Consider the following 19,194-nt stretch of genomic DNA (forward strand, 5'->3'; position numbering starts at 1 on the left):
TTTCCTGGTGTTGATCTTACAGGGTTCCTGTCTCCACAAGAGACAGGAACCCTGGAAGGGGACGACGCCCACAGAAGAACTCAAGAACTCATAGCTGAAGGGACAAGTGGATCGGATTTGTCGAGAGTTGTTTGGAGTGGGATGGGATGGTGTCTGCATGGAAGATTGCTCCTCGGAGGGACCATGGGGACTGGCGCCGGTGTGTGTGTGAGTGAACGAAGCAACTCGCCTCCTGGCGTATGACGCCCGCAATTGATGATTGAAAGTGCTCCCATGGTTGTCGTCAACGGCGACCGACTGGGACGGGACACAGGGACTGGGGATCCCCCTTCTGTATTTTGGTCCCGCAAGGAGTCAGGGCCTCCTCTGATTTGGCCACCCCCCTTACAGGGGGGAAAAAGCCATTGGTGGATACAGTCCTCTCTAACAATACGATTCTTACTAAACTTTTATCTATTATCTATCATTTATTATTATTATTATTATCATCTATTATGCTATCTATTTTTTCTACTATTATGTTATTTGTTATGATCATCTATTATGTTTTGTCTTTTTATCTTGAGACCTCTGACATCCTAATTCTAGATGTCATATCTACGTCTTGTCCTCCGTAAACTTCTTCCTTGCCCTTCTCCTTAACACACACCCTCACCCTTACTTACTTCTACCTTCTAGTTTAAAATACATACATATTTATATATATATATATATATATATATATATATATATATATATATGAGAGAAATTCGCTGGTATCAGCGACATAAATCTGATCATTTTTATGACAGTCGCATGTAGGTTTCGAACCCATTGCTTTCGGCCACCCGTAAGATTACCTTCACGGCTTCCTAAAAGTAATTCCTCCGTTTTGTAAGAAATCGGCATTTTCCGCGGAACAAGTCAAAATAAAGACCAAATGTAAGGATGGAGCCTTCATTAGTACACCGTTTCGCTGGTTACTTGATCAATCGGTAACAAGCGAAACGTTGTACTAATAAAAGCTCGCTTCACTCACACACTGACGCCATCACCGACGGCTTTCCTGGGCAATCTGCCGTGCAGACACCATTCTCATTCCGAAGGGATCTCGGTAGTATCAGTCCACTTGGTCCATTCATGAGTTCTGTAAACATCCCCTTCGTCTCCTCCACCAAGAGTTGATTCGGTTGCATCTTTCCATCCTTCAATTCACGCCTTCTCTAACCTCACTCGAATTGAATGTTTACTCCAGTGCCCTCCCAGGGCCAGCGCTAGAGTAAAACTAGAGCAACGTCTCAACCTAGGGTTCTGAACACATGGCAGTACTTTTTTTTTATACTTCTAGAAATCAATGTTAATCAGAATCAAGGAAGTGCTAGACTACCTAGACCGGACTACTACTACAGGGGGAAGAGCCCTTAGGGTCGGAGAAAGTTAAGAAACGCTAGGCTATCTATAGATCGCCCAGAGAAAGTGTTCTTCTTAAAGTAGCGCCTCAGGACCTGACCCCCCATGGGGTATCGAAACCGATTCTTAGGGGTATCCGAAAAGGTATCATGAGGAAATGTCAGGAAGTATCTTGTTTAAGAATTATACTTTATTCATTTATTTACTAAATTTGAAAAAAGTCCCAAGAATTGTGGTGTTTGTTCAAAGCCGTCCTGTTCTCTCTCTCTCCCTCTTTATTTTTACAGTAAACTAAAATTCAAAAGTCGATAGTAGAAGGCTAATATTGAAGACGGGGTATCAGATTGACTTCGAGTTGAACGTTGGGGTATCTATCGGGGCTGAAAAACTTTAAGAATCACTGGCATAGAGGGCTAGAATCTTAAAATGTGAACAGCTTACAAATCTTTAAATAAATCAATAATAATAATAATAATAATAAGTACACAAATAAATAAAAATAAGTTAATAAATGAAATAAATAAATATTAGTATGAGAACCATGTTGAGAAACAGGGAGTGCTTAATTAAATTCCAGCGCAGTCTTGTGAAATCACTTTCAAACCTTACTGGGCGGGGAGGAATGGGCGGAGGGGGGTTATAGTGATGTACTTAGGCTCTGCTGTCGGCAGATTATTTTATTCGAGCGAAGGAAAGGCATTGAACACCGTAGAGTTCGAAGGAAGCTCGACGACCACAGAGTAGCTTATTCGGTTACATTTTTTCGTCCGCTGTCAGGTGATTTTTTGTTTCAGTTTAGTAGAAAATCCCCAAGTACGTTATAAACGCTTAATAATTTTGTCGCAAAAAAATAAACAAATAAATGAATAAACAAACAAATGAATAAACAAATAATAGGAGAAAACTGTTAATATAGAAAAAATATTAGATCCTAAACAACGGCGGATATATTTATAAAGTTTTTGGTATACCACCACCACCACCACCATGGGGGGGGGGGGTCTGGTTTCAGTGTTACAGTAGTAACACATTGAACGAGAATCCAACACGAAACAAGGGTCTCAAACTGTCAGGAAATAGATTTAATTTGGAAGTGGGTAGAAACAACTTCGCCAACCGTGTAGTTAATGAATGGAATAAACTTCCTGCAGAGACAGTGCAATGTAGTTCAGTTCGAAGCTTTAAGATTCGTTTAGATAAACACCTAAGCAAGATGCTGTAATGCCTGCCATTTATCTTATATTATTTGTTTATTTGTTTGTTATTTGTCTGTTTATTATTATTTGCTTGATTTTCATTTATCATTAGTTATCTGTCAATGCATTAATATTTACTACTTATCTGTTTGTTTATTATCTAACTATACATATACATTTATTTATCTTATCTATTTTTATTTATATTATTATATTTTCTATATATTTATATGTTTATCATTATCATAATTTTTTCACATCCGACCTAGTTATGGACCAAAAGGTCTCCTGTCGGCATGCTCCGCCTTTGTAATCCTTTGTGTGTGTGTGTGTGTGTGTGTGTGTGTGTGTGTGTGTGTGTGTGTGTGTGTGTGTGTGTGTGTGTGTGTGTGTGTGTGTGTGTGTGTGCGTGCGTGCGCGCGCGCGGGCGTTTTCTTTGAGGCAATATATGAACGAGAGGCCTGTAGATTCTCTACTTGATGGTAACCTTCACGAGTGGGCTGCAACATTCGCAATGGTATACACGACTCAGACTAAATGTATAAACGTATTCCTCTTAGTCACGGGTACGGGCTTCCGAGATAGAGTCTCTCAGAATTCATGTTTGCGAATTTCTTTACAAATATCATCGAATCAAGACACCTGTATACAATGCGTCCCTATCTATACTGACGCAAAATCGACATTTGAAGGAATTCACCGTTAAGGAATTAATTATGTCACTAAAGAATTTCAAATGGAAATACTTCCAAAAGATGCAAGACCTCAAACGGTTGCTCGTTCATTGGCTCGTGTCTCATTTTCATTTCTGAAGGAACCTCAAGCAGAGGGTTCCCTCTTTATGACGTATTCGTCTCCGCATGACGACACAGGATTCATGGCCACCTTATACATCAAGCCCAAGAACCTAGAAATGTGCCTTAAATGGTAACAGCGAATGCCCTCCTCGTTACTTGCACTCCATCGTCAGCGCCGAGCCCCTCCCCAGTGCGCTCTACTCGGGGGAGTGTCCCATCAGGAACTAGGAAGGATAACTCAGTTCCTCGTGGATGACAAAGGATTACAAAGGATTACAAAGGCGGAGCATACCGACAGGATACCTTTTGGTCCATATCTAGGTCGGATGCGAAAAAAAATCATAATAGTAAAATAATAAATAAAAACTATAATAATGTAAATAACAAATAAAATACATAAATAAATGCATAGGTATAATTAAATAATAAACAAACAGGTAAATAGTAAATAATAATAAATTGACATATAACTAATGATAAATGAAAATCAGACAGACAAAAGATAACAAACGCGAACATCGACGTCGCCGACGTCATCAACAGACGTTTCGAATCGATTCGGTTGAACGTCGTGAACTCCCCCTCCCTATCAGGAGGCTAGGACGGTGCCCTTCACAGAGGACTTTGTAATGTGGACTTGAATGAACCATACCCTTGGTCCAACTCGCTGGGGGGCAGGTTCGAACTGCCGTCACCTCGACCACCGCCGCGAGTAGCGACGCTCTAATACGCTCGGCCAGCAAACATCTTATCAATAGATACAGATAAAGTGTTTTCGTTCCCCCCCTGAGAAAAACATAAAATTCTATTGTAGAAACCGCACACCTACAGACTATAAAACGGAGAAAATCTTCAAGGACATTATATATTTTCTTCCTGATGAGGCCTTTTGCCGTTATTTGAATGTAGACAGAAATAATATTATCCTCACAGCTCCACCACGTTTTCAGTTCCACATATTCATTGTCATTAAGCAATGACAATGAAATTGTACTCTAAGGATTTTTTTTAATGACTGAATTATGACTGAAAGTTAATTTTCTTCGATCAAAACTTCATTTTCTTTTGGATGCGAGTTTCTCCCTACGCTGTCATACCAAATTCATTTATTGTGCTGATCATGACTCAGTGTGACAATTATGACCGAAGGCCAACCCTACAAGGCGCGTCTTCCCACCACCCTACTCCCTCCACTCCTCTCCGCCCAATAAGGTTTGATAAAGTAATCCCACAAGAATGCGCTAGATCTTAATCAAGCACTCCCGGCATTTTCTTTTTATCAACTCTGACGTCACCCATTGAGTCGCTGCTCTCTCCTTTACTAAGATTTTGTGTTTTTATTTGTAGTAAGAAATGTTGTGCAAATTGTTGTTCAGATCGATGATCGAGATAGCTTGATTCAGAGTCTTTAATTCTGTTTCTGGTCAGATGCTTTAACAAACTGAATAAAATCGTTTGCCTTTAGCCAGAGTAAAATTACTCAATTATGTTAAAAGTTCCTCGCTGGCCAAACGGGTTAGAGCGTCGCTACTTGCGGCGGAAGTCGAGGTGATGGCGGTTCGAACCCTGCTGCCAGCGAGTTGGACCAAGGGCATGATTTATTAATTCCACGCTGTAGTCCTCTGTAAGGGGCACCGTCCTAGCCTCCTGATAGGGGGGAGTTCGCGACGTTGAACCGAATCATCATTGTTATAAAATGTTTTGTAGTCTCTCAGAATATTAATCGAAATTGTGAAATCTTGTTAGTCCTTCAACCTATTTCGGGCCACAAGTTTGGACGTGCGTCTCAAACAAAATTAATCAGCAGTTTGCCAGATTTATTTATTTATTTTTTGTCAATGCTGCACGATGAGTCTGATTAAGTTGAGAGCAAGAACTGACGCTACAGAAGTTTGATTTGACCTCATCGAGTTTATGCAAATCTGGGCTCTTCTTCTCTTGACTCTTTTCTATTAATTTATATTTCAATTTATTTATTCATTTATCTGTTTATCTTTTTGGTCCATTCTATTTCCCCTTATTCATTTGTCCATTCAATCATTTATCTTTATTCATTTTCTGTTTATTTACTAGTCAATTTATTGCCATTCTCAATTTTCAATTCAATTATTAATTTAACTCCTCCTTTATTTTTTAATTTTATTTCAATTTGTTTACTCATCATTATACTTTTTTTTTATCGAATTCGTGTACAACTGGATTTCAAAGTTTGCCGATAATCTGACGATATCCTTATCTACTGATAAGAGACACTGAACCATCAGTGTCCCCGTTCTGCCAGTGCAAAACTTGTTATCAGACTATGTCTGCGACATCGAATGGAACCGGAGATCAATACGCCATCTACAGGCAGATAAGGTTTACAAACACAAAGTTGTCGCCAAACTTTGGAATTTGGTTTACCAGATTAAAAAAAAAAAAAAAAAAAAAAAAAAAAAAATTGCGAGGACATGCTTGGCCTTGGAAAAGCCTCACTTTCGACCCCCCCCTCTTCTCTTCTTCCTCCATCTCCTGTTCCTCCTCGTCCTTCACCTCCTCCTACTTCTCCCCTTCTCCTTCACCTCCTACTTTTTCTCCTCCCCTTCTCCTCTTCCTCCACCTTATCGTCCTCTTCTTCCTTCCCCTCATTGTCCTACATCTCATTCTCATTCTCCTCCTCTTCTTCCTCGTCCTCTCCTATTCCTCTTCTTCCTCCACCTTATCGTCCTCTTCTTCCTTCCCCTCATTGTCCTACATCTTTTTCTCATTCTCCTCCTCTTCTTGCTCGTCCTCTCCTATTCCTCTTCTTCCTCGTCTTTCTCCTGCCACTTCTCCTCCTCCTCCATCTCCTCATCTTGCCCCTTCTTTCCTCTTCCTCCTCCTCCACTTCCTGCTCCTCCTCTTTCTCCTAGTCGTCCTCCTCCTACTCTTTCTCCTATTCCTCCTCCCCTTCCTCCTCCTCCTCCATCTCCTCATCTTGCTCCTCCTCCTCCTCCTCCACCTCCTGCTCCTCCTCTTTCTCCTATTCGTCCTCCTCCTCCTACTCTTTCTCCTATTCCTCCTCCCCTTCCTCCTCCTCCTCCATCTCCTCATCTTGCTCCTCCTCCTCCTCCTTGGTCTAAAAATGTCCTGACTCCATTTTGTGTGCTCACTCCCAACTACCACTTTCCTTGGAGTGCCGGACATCTCGCCTCCACTCTGACTCCTCCTCTTCCTCCTCCCTTCCCCCACCCCCTCCCTCGAGAAACAAGCCTTCCTCTCTCCTCCGGCGTCGTCGTCGTCGTCGTCGTCGTTGTGCAAACTTGTCCTCTTTCCTGTTGCCAAATGGGTCTTTTGTTCAGCGTCTGGTCCTTCGGTTTCTGGTTCGAGAGTCGTCGTCGTCGTCGTCGTCGTCGCCGTCGTCGGCGGCGGCCCCAACACACCGTCGAACTTTCTCTTTGTGTTCCCAGGATGCAGCCCTAACACTCCCTCTCTCTCTCTTCCAGGTCGCAGTTCCTCAACTAATTAACCCTTTATCGAACCAAGTTGCAAAAATAAAGGCATCAATTTCAACCCTTTATCGAACGGAGTCGTGAAAATACACAAAGTTATCTGACGATGGACGGGGAAATACTAGAAGAGTCCTTTGTAGAGAATTCCGAGCTTTCACTGAATTGAATTCAACTGAATTTATTTAAATGCTTAGACTTCATATAAGAACATGGAGTACAGTTCTCACAAAATTCTAAGACTTAAGACAAAGAGAAAAGAAACTCTTGAGCAAAAGAATACGTACTATAATGATAAGCAATGTTAAACAAGAAAATAATTTCAAAGTAATATTAAGAAAACAGTGTTGGTAATTTGCAGCTTTTGTACCCTCTGGTCTATGAGATCGTCCACCAATCCTCAGCCACTCTTTTCACTCCATCTTGCCACTTACTACTTCAATGACAATAACCAGCGCTTCTATACAAATAGAATGGTTAACGAATGGAATAGACTTGGTAACTATGTAGTGAGCGCTGAAACGATGGGTCGTTTTAAGAGGTTAGACATTTACATGGATGGGGATGATAGGTAGTAGTGGACATGGAACTGCCTAATGTAGGCCTTATGGTCTCTTGTACTCTCCTTCATTCTTATGTGGTGTCATAGAGAAGTGGTAAAGGGTGAGGGAAGTATTTGAGAACATATGCACGTGGGGCTCATCCTTTCTGAGTGTGCAGCCCTGTGGACTGGTACTTGATCCCCTCATCTGTTGCTGGACTTCAGGGTGTTTTTCTGTTGTTCCTTCGCCGGCAACCACATGACCACCAAGGCTACTTTTCTATATTTTTACTAATATCTGTTTCCCTTTATCAGCTGATCTATCTAACGATCCATAGTTCTATTTATTTGTGTGTTTATTTTGTATATTTACCTTTTCTTCTGTTCGTCCATTAACATATGCATCTACGTATGTACTTAGTATCTTTACATGTATGTATATATTCACCTATTCAATTGTTCATTTCCCTATCTATGCAGCAATTCTTCTATTTATTTATTATCGTACTTATTTACTTGTTTATTATCTCATGTCATAAATTGTGTACCAACAACCATATTAAATTTCAAAACCAATTTTTACCTGATTCTCATTCTTAATTTCAGAATGGTATATATGATTTACCATATGATGATGATGTGATTTTTGAAAAGTTAGAAGATTTAAATCAAGTTCAATCAATTTGGAATACCTGTGATCAAATTTGTATTGTTTGTAATATTTGAATATGTAAATGTGTAATATTAGGTGAAGCCCTATATATCTATAGGGTACCCAATGGTCCACGCTGTAATTAGGACGGTACCCTACATATCTATAGATTGACTGATTGATTGGTTGGTTGAATGTTTAATAATTCTACTTCTGGAGTATTCTACTTGCAGACAAAGTGGTTTACGATAAACTTTCTCCTTTATCTTATCCAAATATTTCCACTTAGTTCAGACAATGGGAATGAGATAGATATATTACCTAGTTATTATATTACAAATATATATCACGAAATTTAGATTTATAGAAAAAAATCTTATCTTTACGCAATTTCACTCTTTTTCTATGATATTGGTGGACTGACATAATCCTTCCCGTTTCAGTTGTCCAAGTGTGGTAGGAGGACACATCGTAAGCGAAGGAACAATTTTGAATATGTTCGATAAGTTTGATTAAATTGAGAATAAGAAAGAGGTCGCATTCTAAGGTTTTGTTTGTCTAGCTTTATCTAGCAGACAATGATAACTCATAAATCTTCGTATTTTGATGATCTAATTCATAACTCTTCGTGATGAGCAGTGACTTTTTGAAAACTGTCTTGTAATCGTTTGAGGCCAATTGTACACTGGTTATCGTGCCACATTATATTTGGTGGATTTTTAGATTTTCACCTACTAACCAGGTGGACTTGCTTTTCAATCTTATTTCTAACTCCATATTATACATACATCATCCAAGGCAGTTCTATTTTTTTTTTTGGGGGGGGGAGAGGAAGGCAGAATTGGAAGAATCCCGTACTACTAAATACTCGCTTTTCAAACATTGTTTGTATTACTTAAAACAATAATCGAAGTTTTCCTTAGTTGGGTCATATCTCTCCTCATTCATAAATAAATCCCGTTTGTTTTCAGGCATTTTAATTTTTGTTCCAAATATTTGCATTTATCTTGTAACCTCTCTTTCTTTTGTTTAGGATTTCTACGACGATGATTTGATCCATTACGCGATGCTCTCTTGTTTACGTCAGTATGAGTTATGTATTGTAGATCTATGGTCTTATAAAAAAAATCTATGGAGGTACTGATTTAATTTTTCCTTGTTTCGCACTTACCAAATATGAATAAACTTAGGATAAATGTAACACTGTATTATAATGTCATTCTATTCCAATAATTTTTCTTACCGTTTTCTTCACCCAGTTTTGTAGAATATTTTTCTCTTAAAAGCTTTGACGTTTTTTTATCTATTTCATATTTCTTATCTATTTTTTATTATCTAATTTCATTTATGTCTCTCCTCCTCCTTTCATTGATGTATTTATCTATTTACATATTTATTAAAGTAGTTATCTTTTATTATTTTTATATATCTATTTATCTATTCATTTATTAATCTATTTATCTTCTATCTTTATCTACTATCATTATTTATCCATTTATTTCATTCTATTTATACATTTATCTTTTTGGTCTCCTATGAATGTCTGCATTCCCTGCAATATCGCTCTTACTCCATTTTTTTTTAATTATCTTCGTTTTCCTGAACCAGCTGATATCTCCCAAACGATTTAACTTTCATTCGTCTTTTTCTTATTCCGACTTCACTTTGAGTCACGCTGGTTCAAGATGTTAATCTCACTACTGCCTTGATATGTACGCGCGCACACACACACACACACACACACACACACACACACACACACACACACACACACAGAAATCCTGTTCTTTTCCTTCGTCCTCACCTTCTACGGTTCTTGAACTCAGGACTTTCCCTCACTTAGCACATTTTATTCTATTTTATAATTTTTTTCAATAACTTTATTCTTCGAGTATTAAACTCGTTTATCTGTCTGTCCGTCATTCTGTTTGTTTGTTTGTATTTTTGTTTGTATTTGCTCCCCAAGCCGTGTTCCGTATGTTATATACTGAGGTTGTGTTCCTTATTTCATATATACATGCTCTTTATATCATATACTCAAGTTGTGTTCCATATACCACGTACCCAAGGCGTGTTCCGTATGTTATATACTGATGTCGTGTTCCTTATATCACATAATTAAGTTGAATTCCTTATTCCACACTTCCAATTAGTGTTCCTTATTCAACATATTCATGTTCTTTATACCGCACATTCTAGTCATGTTGTTTATACCACGTACCTAAGTCGTGTTGCTTATGGCACACACTGAGGTCGTGTTCCTTATGCTAAAACGATTGTTTCTTAGGCGTGATAATTTCACGTATTCGACTGGCACAGAACTCTGGATGTTCTTCTGTTTTCTATATAATCCTCCTAAATCTGCGTTTTCTAGTGCTGTCCAATTATATACGAATTTCTCATATCAGTCTGTATCAGCCCACGTTGCTTAGAATTCTTTTTATATCTACTACTCCGTGGATGATCTTTTCTTTTTCATCACATGGATGTAAATTTCGAATATATTTTACTTTTGCCATTTTTTTTCGGTTATTCTTTCCTTCATTTCCTTCTTCTTCTTCCGGCTTTCTTTCCTATTTCCTTTCTTCCCTATATATTTTTTTAGAATCTCTTCCTTTTTTTTCCTTTCCTTTTTATTCTGCACATTTCGCATTCCGTTGCACAATCTCTTTCAACATCTTTTCTCTCGTGATTCATCAAACTGTCCTGGATTATACTCTCATTTCAGCATTTCACATCTTTTCTTCTTTTTTTTTGTCTTCGTCTTCTTCTTTTTCTTTATCTTTTTTTCTTCGTCTTTGTCTTCTTCCTATTGGTCTTCTTCTATTACATCTTCTTAATATTCTTTGTCTTCTTCTTCTTCTTCTCCTTCTTCTTTTTATTTTCGTTCCTTCTTATCGGTTATTCCAGACATATTCATCAGTGTTGTGATCCTGTTGAAGCTTTGCGTCTTTTGCTGCAAAACATCGAAATTTTCAGTTTCGTTTTGGTCTTCGTTTCCAACCGTCTTCAGTCAGCTTTTGACTCTATCTTGATCGCCGTTTTTTACCTGCTGCCCCCCTCCCTCCCTCCCTCCGCCCCACTTTCTTCTTCTTCTTACTCGTGTGCTTGATGGGCTCCAGTCTTGCTATCTCCGTCCAGAAGTCCCCATTTTTACCATCAAAGACAGGAGGAGGAGGAAAAAGAGGAGGAGGAGGAGGGGAGGAGTCAGGGAAGAAGTAAGAGGAGGAAAAGTAGGAAGACGAAGAGAAAGAAAAAGAGGAAGAGGAGGAAGAGAAGGAAGAGGAGGAAGAGGAGGAAGAGGAAGAGGAAAAGGAGGATGAAGAGGAAGAAAAGTAGGAAGACGAAGAGGAAGAAAAAGAGGAAGACGAAGAGGAAGAAAGAGAGGAAGAGGAGGTTGAGAAGGAAGAGGAGGAGGAAGAGGAGGAGGAAGAGGACGAAAAGTAGGAAAACGAAGAGAAAGAAAAAGGAGGGTGTAAAGGAGAAAGATGACAACAAGGAGGAGGAAGAGGAGATGGAGGAAAAAGAGGAGAAGGAGGAAAAAGAATAAGTGAAGAAAGATGAGGAGGAGGAGGAATGGGAGGAGGAGAATGAAGAGGAGAAAGAGGTAGAGGTAGAGGAAAATGCGGCGGAGAAAAAAGAGGAGGAGAAGGAAGAGGAAAAGAAAAAAGAAGAGAAGAAGGAGGTGGAGGAAGAGATATAAGAGGAGAAAAAGAAGGGAGAGGAAGAGGAGGAACATGGGGAGCAAGATGGGGAAAAGAGGAAGAGGAAGAGAAAGTTGACGAAGAGGAGGACCAATAGAAGTAGAACCAGAAAGAAGAAGGAGAGGAAAATGAGAGAGGAGGAGGGGGAAAAGGAAGAGGAGGAAGAGGAGGGGGAAAGGAAGAAAAGAAGTAGAACCAGAAAGAGGTACGTGAGGAAGATGAGGTGGAAGAGGAAGAGGAGAAAGGGGAGGAAGAGGAGGAACGGGAAAAGGAGGAAGAGGAGAAGTAGAATCAGAATGAGGAATGAGAGGAAGATGAGGGAGAGGAGAGGGAGAAGGGGGAATGGTGGTGATTGGGGAGGCGAGATGGTGTTGGCGACGGTTTTTGGTGGTGGTGATGGTGGTGGGGAAAGGAGGAGGAGGAGAAAGAGGAAGAGGAGGAAGAGGTGTAGAATGGATGGAGGCTGAGCGAATTTAGTGGCAGTCTGATTTGCGGAGAACTGTACACTTAAGCCTCACTGGCACACGAGAGAATGACAATGCCTGAGCCACTTTGCACAACTCCAAGTGATCACCAAATCGTTCATAAACCTGGTTAGTTAACCCCCGTGTACAAAACAGGAAAAAAAAATTAACGTTTCTCTATGTTTTGAATTTAGCCCCCCTTGCTCCTATTTTTTGGGTGGGGAGTAACGGAAAGGCAGGATTAAAAGGAATTTATTCAAATTCGAGGGGTTTTGTTTTATGCAGAGGAAAAAGGGGCGGTGATGGCCATGCGCGCAAGCATGAGAATAACCTAATTTGCTTGGACGGTTCTCGCTCGTGGATGGTCGCCGCCCCGACGCGGGGGCGGGCCCCCTCGACGTCGTCTGAAGAAACCAAAATAAAACGGAAGACTATCCGTCAAAAAGAAACGCGGAAACTTCACACACTGAAGCACACGAGGATTACTTCAATTAGAACTTGATATGGCGGGGGTATATACTACCATCGTTGTGTTCTTGTCCAGTGAAATGGGTAGATCGTTTTCGTCGTTCTGGAGGCGGGGCCATGGCTCTCTGCGCGCGCGCTGGGGCGGGGCAATGCTCCACGTCTTCCCCGCCCCGGCACTCCGCAGTCGACAGTCAGTCACCCCGCGGATGAGGGACAGAGAGCGTCGCGTCGCGGACTCCTCTTCCCCCCCCGGGCACGACCTGCGCGCATCCACGTGTTCCGGCCGCCTCGAGAGAGCTTCTGGCCGGGCGAAGTGAAATTCGGCGGGACATTCCCTTAGAGTGACATAAACTCGTGACGTGCAGTTTCGTGGGCCTATTCTCGCTGAACCCTGGCGGTTTTATTCACACACAGGGAAACCCACTCCCACGACCTTAGGGATTAATCTTAGTCACTGATACCTTAGGGATTTATTCCAAGAAAGAGGATTGAATCAGCACGAATGACATAACAACGAGTGTAACATGTGAGGACGGTCGCGTTTTTACGAATCTAGTGTATAGGAAAACACTGAATTATGTCCCTATGTACAGAGTACGTACAGGTTAGATTAGGTTTAAGAGATATCTGATTATAACTGATAAGAAGCAGATCCCACCTGGCTCCCACCCTAGTCGTGATTTCCAAACCGGAGGCACATTTTGCCGAAGAACTTGAGACCCATCGCCTGGGGAAACCTTTCCGGTCTGGCAAGAACGCAAAGTGTCCGTGATACCGACTTCGCTCATTCTAAGAACGTCTCGGAAATGGCTCCGCGGGTCCTCACGGGCGAGCGACTACGACGGTAGCCAGTGCCCCGCCGTCGAGTGTGGCACGCCTCGCTAGGCCAGGGGGCGCTCCTCCCGAGCGTCGGCTGGCGGTCCCCCCACGCCACGAACCGGACGTTGATCTATTCGGTCACTAGCAGAAGACACACACACACACACACTGACGTCTTCTGAGTCCTTCGTGGGTTCTTGCAGAGACGTGAGTCTCTGTGGCGACAGCAGACCTCACCTCTCAGCCTCCACTTCTTGCCGAAGAGACTCCTGGCTTGTACTTCTTGACGCCGCCTTTCCTCGGCCCATCCGGAAGTCGAGAGCCACGGAGCATGAGGGCCAATGAAAGTGCGAAAGAGTGATCACGTGACTTTGCCAATGAAAGGGTTCACCCCCAACAAGGTGAGTCGGCTACCCTCAAACCCTGCGCCGTTGTGACGCATGTCGTGTCTTCTCTTTGATTATCTTTTTTTTTTCCTTAATTCCATTCTGTTTATTTTTATTCCTATTTCTTCTTTGTCATCATAATCTCTCATCTCACTTTGTCTTTAATTACATTAAAACAAGTTGGATGAAAAAGAAAAAGAAAGAAGAAAGTCATTCCTTGTGTTCTCATGTGCGACAATCTCTCCTCTGAAACTCGGCAGTTATTCTTTGAACGAAATCCTTTTAGTTGTCGTCCTTTCATTTACCTGTCGCAGTGTCTGTCATCTTGTTTCCATCCTCTTCTCTTTCGTTCTTTTTTCCGTCAATAGATGCCTTCCGTTATTTTCTGTTTCCTTTCTTTTGTTCCTTCTCTTCCTTCCCGTTTTCTTTACGCGTTCCATTCTCCGCACTCACCAACCACATTTAGAATACTCGGACTTCCCAACTCTTTCCATCCTCTCACTATTTCTCACTTCCTTCCCCTCTCTGTCCATTCCTACTGTTTCTCTCCTCCTCTCCTCGTTATTCTTCATTTTCTCTCTCTACATACAGAAATGTGTTACTGTCTTGACAATACGATGTACACCTGTCACATATCGTGACGTCACTGATTCATGCAGTTGCTGGTCACCTTCTTCAGGGAAACGAACTCAAAACCTGAAGAAGACTTCTTCGGACAAGTGGACCGAAGAGCTCTCCTTCGTAACTTTCATCACTTTGTCAGGAACGAAGTCAAACTAAGTAGATGTAGAACAGTAATAAAATATGAAATAGGTTAAAAGTTTATGTTACCTCGAGGACAAGATATCTGGTATCTAACTTCAGTTCAATTAATTTTGTCGTGGCACAAGGCGAACTAAAACCTTTTCCAAAAATACCATACAAACAGATAACTTAACAAATGTACACAAATAAAATTTGGTTTCGCATAATCACAATCCAAAGATTCAATGACTCAAATACCTTAGTATATCCAAAATACAGTCAAAATCATCGAAATTATAAACAGGTTTTGTGAACTTAAGACCAACATCCTTTTCTTTTTACTGTCTACGCCTCCATATTCAGTTCAGAAAAGAATTCGACCACTTATGTGCTAAAGTGTGATCTAACGTGTGATTTCGAGTGCTGCTGTAGACAAGAATGCAACAATAAACTCAACGATATTCCGTGTAATACGAGCCTAAAGGTGGATTGTTGTGCTTATCAAAAGGAGAACAAATGAAAAGAGGAGAAAAGGAAAGAGAAAAGAAGAGAGAACAAAATTTTTGTAAATGTTTTATCTGAATTTCATAACTTATTTGACTTTACATCTAATAGCACATTTGCTGAAAAGAAGGAAATGGGCACAAGAAGAATGTACAATATTGGAAATGGAGTTCAAAAAAGAGGGCCGTAGTTCTCAATATAAACGAGTCCAAAAAGATTTACCTTTTGGTGGAGTGCCGCAGGGATTTCTTCTGGGTTCTCCTCCTTTCCTGTATGAAAGAATCACAAACTTACTATCAAAGAAAGAAAACACGAAATTAACAAAATTACATTGATAATAACCTTTGCTAATAATACGGATGTACAATACAGACCTATGAGGAAACATCATAAAAAGGAAATTGAATGAATTTACTAAAATACAATGTCCAATCAGAGTGAGACAGTGGAGAAAAGGTAATTAGTCAAAAGTTTTAAATACCAAGATGAATATTTGGAATGATAACTGGCCACAATTATCTTGATTATTACAATGAAGGATAACGTCATGACCAACAAATGTCCTTCTTTGTGCCGTAGTTCTTGAATTGTAGAGAACCCACACCAAACGAATGAACACTGAGGATTTAGGCCCGGCAAGCAACAATCGTCAGCATTAACCTTAGCACCATCATAAATTTCAAAATCATCACCAGCATTATCATCAATATCCTTCTCCTCATTAACATAAATTCATAATTATCATTACTATCACTATCATAGAAACATAGGAATGGAGGAGACTGCAAAAGACCATACGGCACTAGGCAGTTCCATGTCCCTTTCCAACTGTCATCCCTATTCATAAAGTTATCTTATTTTCTTTTAAAGCGACCAATTCGTTTAGCGTTCCAAACTCTTGTTAACATAAAATTATAAATTTACTGAAATATCTGGCATCGTATGAATGCAAGATTAATATGGAAGAAGATAATCCAGAGGTTTAAGTTCGTTCACAAAGTCACGGTCAGCACCATCTGTGTTGACGGATGGTCTCAAGTTTGTCACTGTCCTGCCATAACACTCCGTCGTGTCCCGGGGGGAGAGATCGACCCTCAGATTCATTCAACGGATGTCTTGACGTCACTCAAGGGGACTGAGACGAACAGATGTGCTCCCTGGCTCGTTTCACACGTATCGACTTTTCGCCGTGCGCCGTCTACGACAGAACGTCGTGCTCTTAAATAACTATGGTTGTCTATGGGCGCTTTCACACGTGGTCGTGGTCTTGACGATCGAAAGTGTCCATAGACAGCCATGATTATTTGATAGGACGACGTCGTGTCGTGGAAGGCGCACGGCGAAAAGCCGATTCGTGTGAAAAGAGCCTCTCACGTAAAACCACGACCACCAAACCTTGTTGTCTAAGATGACTCAAGAAGACATAGCGTGTCATCTACAGCCGAGACACATTATCAGTACCACTGATATCCGACACAGTGTCACGTGATGCTCTACACTTGTTTTCATTATTCTTTTACTTAACTTCATATCAGTGTTTATGGAATTGACTTTTAATCTGTTTGACGTCATTGGCAGCGGCCATAGCGTATTTATGTTTTCTATGCCGCTTACAGAATCTTTTGAATTATGGCCTGAATTTGACCCGAGTTCCTTGGTCTTTCACACCTGTGATATAATGCCACGTAGTCTACCAGTAAAGCGGCTAATATTTGTGAGTTAGCGTGTGATATGAATGATAAATATACACGTTTAAATGTCGATCTTTCAGGAACTGGGTTAAAGAGGATAAACCTGAGGTGCAGTATCTGGTTTAAGAAGGAAATAGGCAAGAACTTGTTTACCAATAGTGGTTAACGAATGGAATAGACTTAGTAACTATGTAAGGAGAGATGAATCTATCGGTTGTTTTAAGAGAAGATGAAATAACTTTATAGATAGGGATGACGGGTGGTAAGGGACATGGAACTGCCTTGTATAGGCCTTACGTTCTCATTTCATCCCCTCCATTCTTATGTTCTTCTGTTCTTAGACTTGGTAGACATCTAGTGAGCGCTGAAATAATTGGTTGTTTTAAGAGCTGATTAGATCAATTTACGCTTAGGGATGACAGGTGGTAAGGAATATGGAACTGCCTAGTGTAGGCCTTATGGTCTCTTCCATTCTTACATTCTTAGACTTAGTGACCGTGTAGTAAGTAAGCGCTGAAACGATTGGTAGTTTCTATGAGAAGACAATTTGAATAGGGATGACTGGTGGTAAGGAACATGGTTCTGCTTGGTGTGGGCCTTATGGTCTCTTGCAGCATCCCCCATTCTTATGTTTTTCTGTTCCGGACTCCGCCACACAGTCCACATCGTCCTCACTTCCGGGCGGAGTAGACTCGTGTGGCGGTTGACGGCAACCTCGTGATTATAGTCTCGCAACTCGGGTGTCGTTTATGTAATATACATTATGCAAATACAAACAGGAAAGTGCGCCGTAATAGCCGACCTTCTCTCAAGAACATAAACATGACGCTTTGTTTTGGGCGCGAAAAGTTTCGTATCTCGTGGGGACGTCTCGCGTTCATGCATATTACATCAAACAATGGATGCTCCCGGGCCGAGCGGGTTAGAGCGTCGTAACTTGCGGCGACGGCGGTTCGAAATCTTGCCGCCAGCGAGTTGGACCAAGGGCATGGTTCATTAGATCCCACGCTACGAAGTCCTCTGTAAGGGGCACCGTCCCGGCCTCCTGATAGGGGCAGGTCGCGACGTTAAACCGTATCATCGTCACCATTAAACAGAATTACATAAGATAACATAACTTATCTGTATTGCCGAGGTGAACTTTTGGGAGAGTCATGCAGTGCTGTGATGAGGGATGCCTTCATTGGGTTTTCATGTGTGTGTGTGTGTGTGTGGAGGGAGAGTCCTTTGGTTCGGCTAACCCCCTTATAGGGGGGGAATGCCTTTAGTATGCATGTATAAATGTGCATATAGCAAATATTAAATGATCAGCAACGATATAAACGGTATGTATACACACAAACACACGCACACACACACACACACACACACACACACACACACACACACACACACATATATATATATATATATATATATATATATATATATATATATATATATATATATAGTGTATACATAATATTGCGGACATCCAAATTGGAACTTTAAAACATCACACCTATGGATACATACATCTCTTTACTGCATAATTATTATATTTCTATATACAAAAAAGTTCCCTTGCGATTCGTTCGACTTTTGTCAACAAAAGGGAGGGCATCACTGCAACCACGATGAAGGACGGGCATGCTTGCACGGGGAAGGACGACGACGAGGCACAGCGTGGCCGGCCGGCCGCCCGGGGGGTCTTAACATAAGAACATAAGAATAAAGGAGACTGCAAAAGACCATAAGGCCTACACTAGGCAGCTCCGTATCCATCACCACCTGTCATCCCCATCCATTAAGTTGTCTAATCGTTTTTTAAAACAACTGATAGTTTCAGCGCTTACTACATGGTTACTAAGTTTATTCCATTCATCGACCACCCTATTAGTAAACCAATTCTTGCCTATTTCCTTCTTAAGTCTTCTCTTGTCCCAAACGAACACTTCGACCTCCTCCAGGAGGGAAACCGAAACGTTCTACTCTCGGGGGATATTTCCCGAGATGAGTAAGAAGATAATCAAGACTAACCAAAATAAAATATTCTATGTATGTCACAGAGAGAGGTAGACAGAAAGGGAGGGAGACGGAGAGGGAGAGAAAGATGAGAGAGGGGAGGAGGGAGAGCGAAAGATAGAGGGAGCGAAGAAGAGAGAGAGAGAGAGAGAGAGAGAGAGAGAGAGAGAGAGAGAGAGAGAGAGAGAGAGTGAGAGAGGAGAGAGAGAGGGAGGAAGAGCAATAGATAGAGGAAGAAAGACAGAGAAGGAGAGAGGGAGGGACAGATAGAGAGAGAGAGGGGGGGAGAGAGTAGGGGAGTGATTAAATGGGTAGAGAGGGAGAGAGAGAGAGGGGGGAGGAGAGTGAGGGAGTCATTAAGGAGTAGG

At 41.2% G+C, this 19,194-nt stretch overlaps 1 protein-coding gene across 1 annotated transcript in view; it reads left to right on the top strand.

Moving 5' to 3' along the window:
- The first annotated feature begins 12,885 nt into the window (after window positions 1-12,885).
- LOC143037671 (uncharacterized) overlaps window positions 12,886-19,194 on the top strand; it is a 64,462-nt gene continuing 58,153 nt past the window's right edge. Inside the window, exon 1 of the mRNA XM_076206199.1 lies at window positions 12,886-13,898. Coding sequence (XP_076062314.1) covers window positions 13,839-13,898 — 60 coding nt within the window. The 5' untranslated portion in view covers window positions 12,886-13,838. The remainder of the gene's footprint in view (window positions 13,899-19,194) is intronic.

Source organism: Oratosquilla oratoria, chromosome 23 (genome assembly GCF_046742065.1).
Source record: "Oratosquilla oratoria isolate Oo_2021 chromosome 23, ASM4674206v1, whole genome shotgun sequence".
Taxonomy (NCBI): domain Eukaryota; kingdom Metazoa; phylum Arthropoda; class Malacostraca; order Stomatopoda; family Squillidae; genus Oratosquilla; species Oratosquilla oratoria.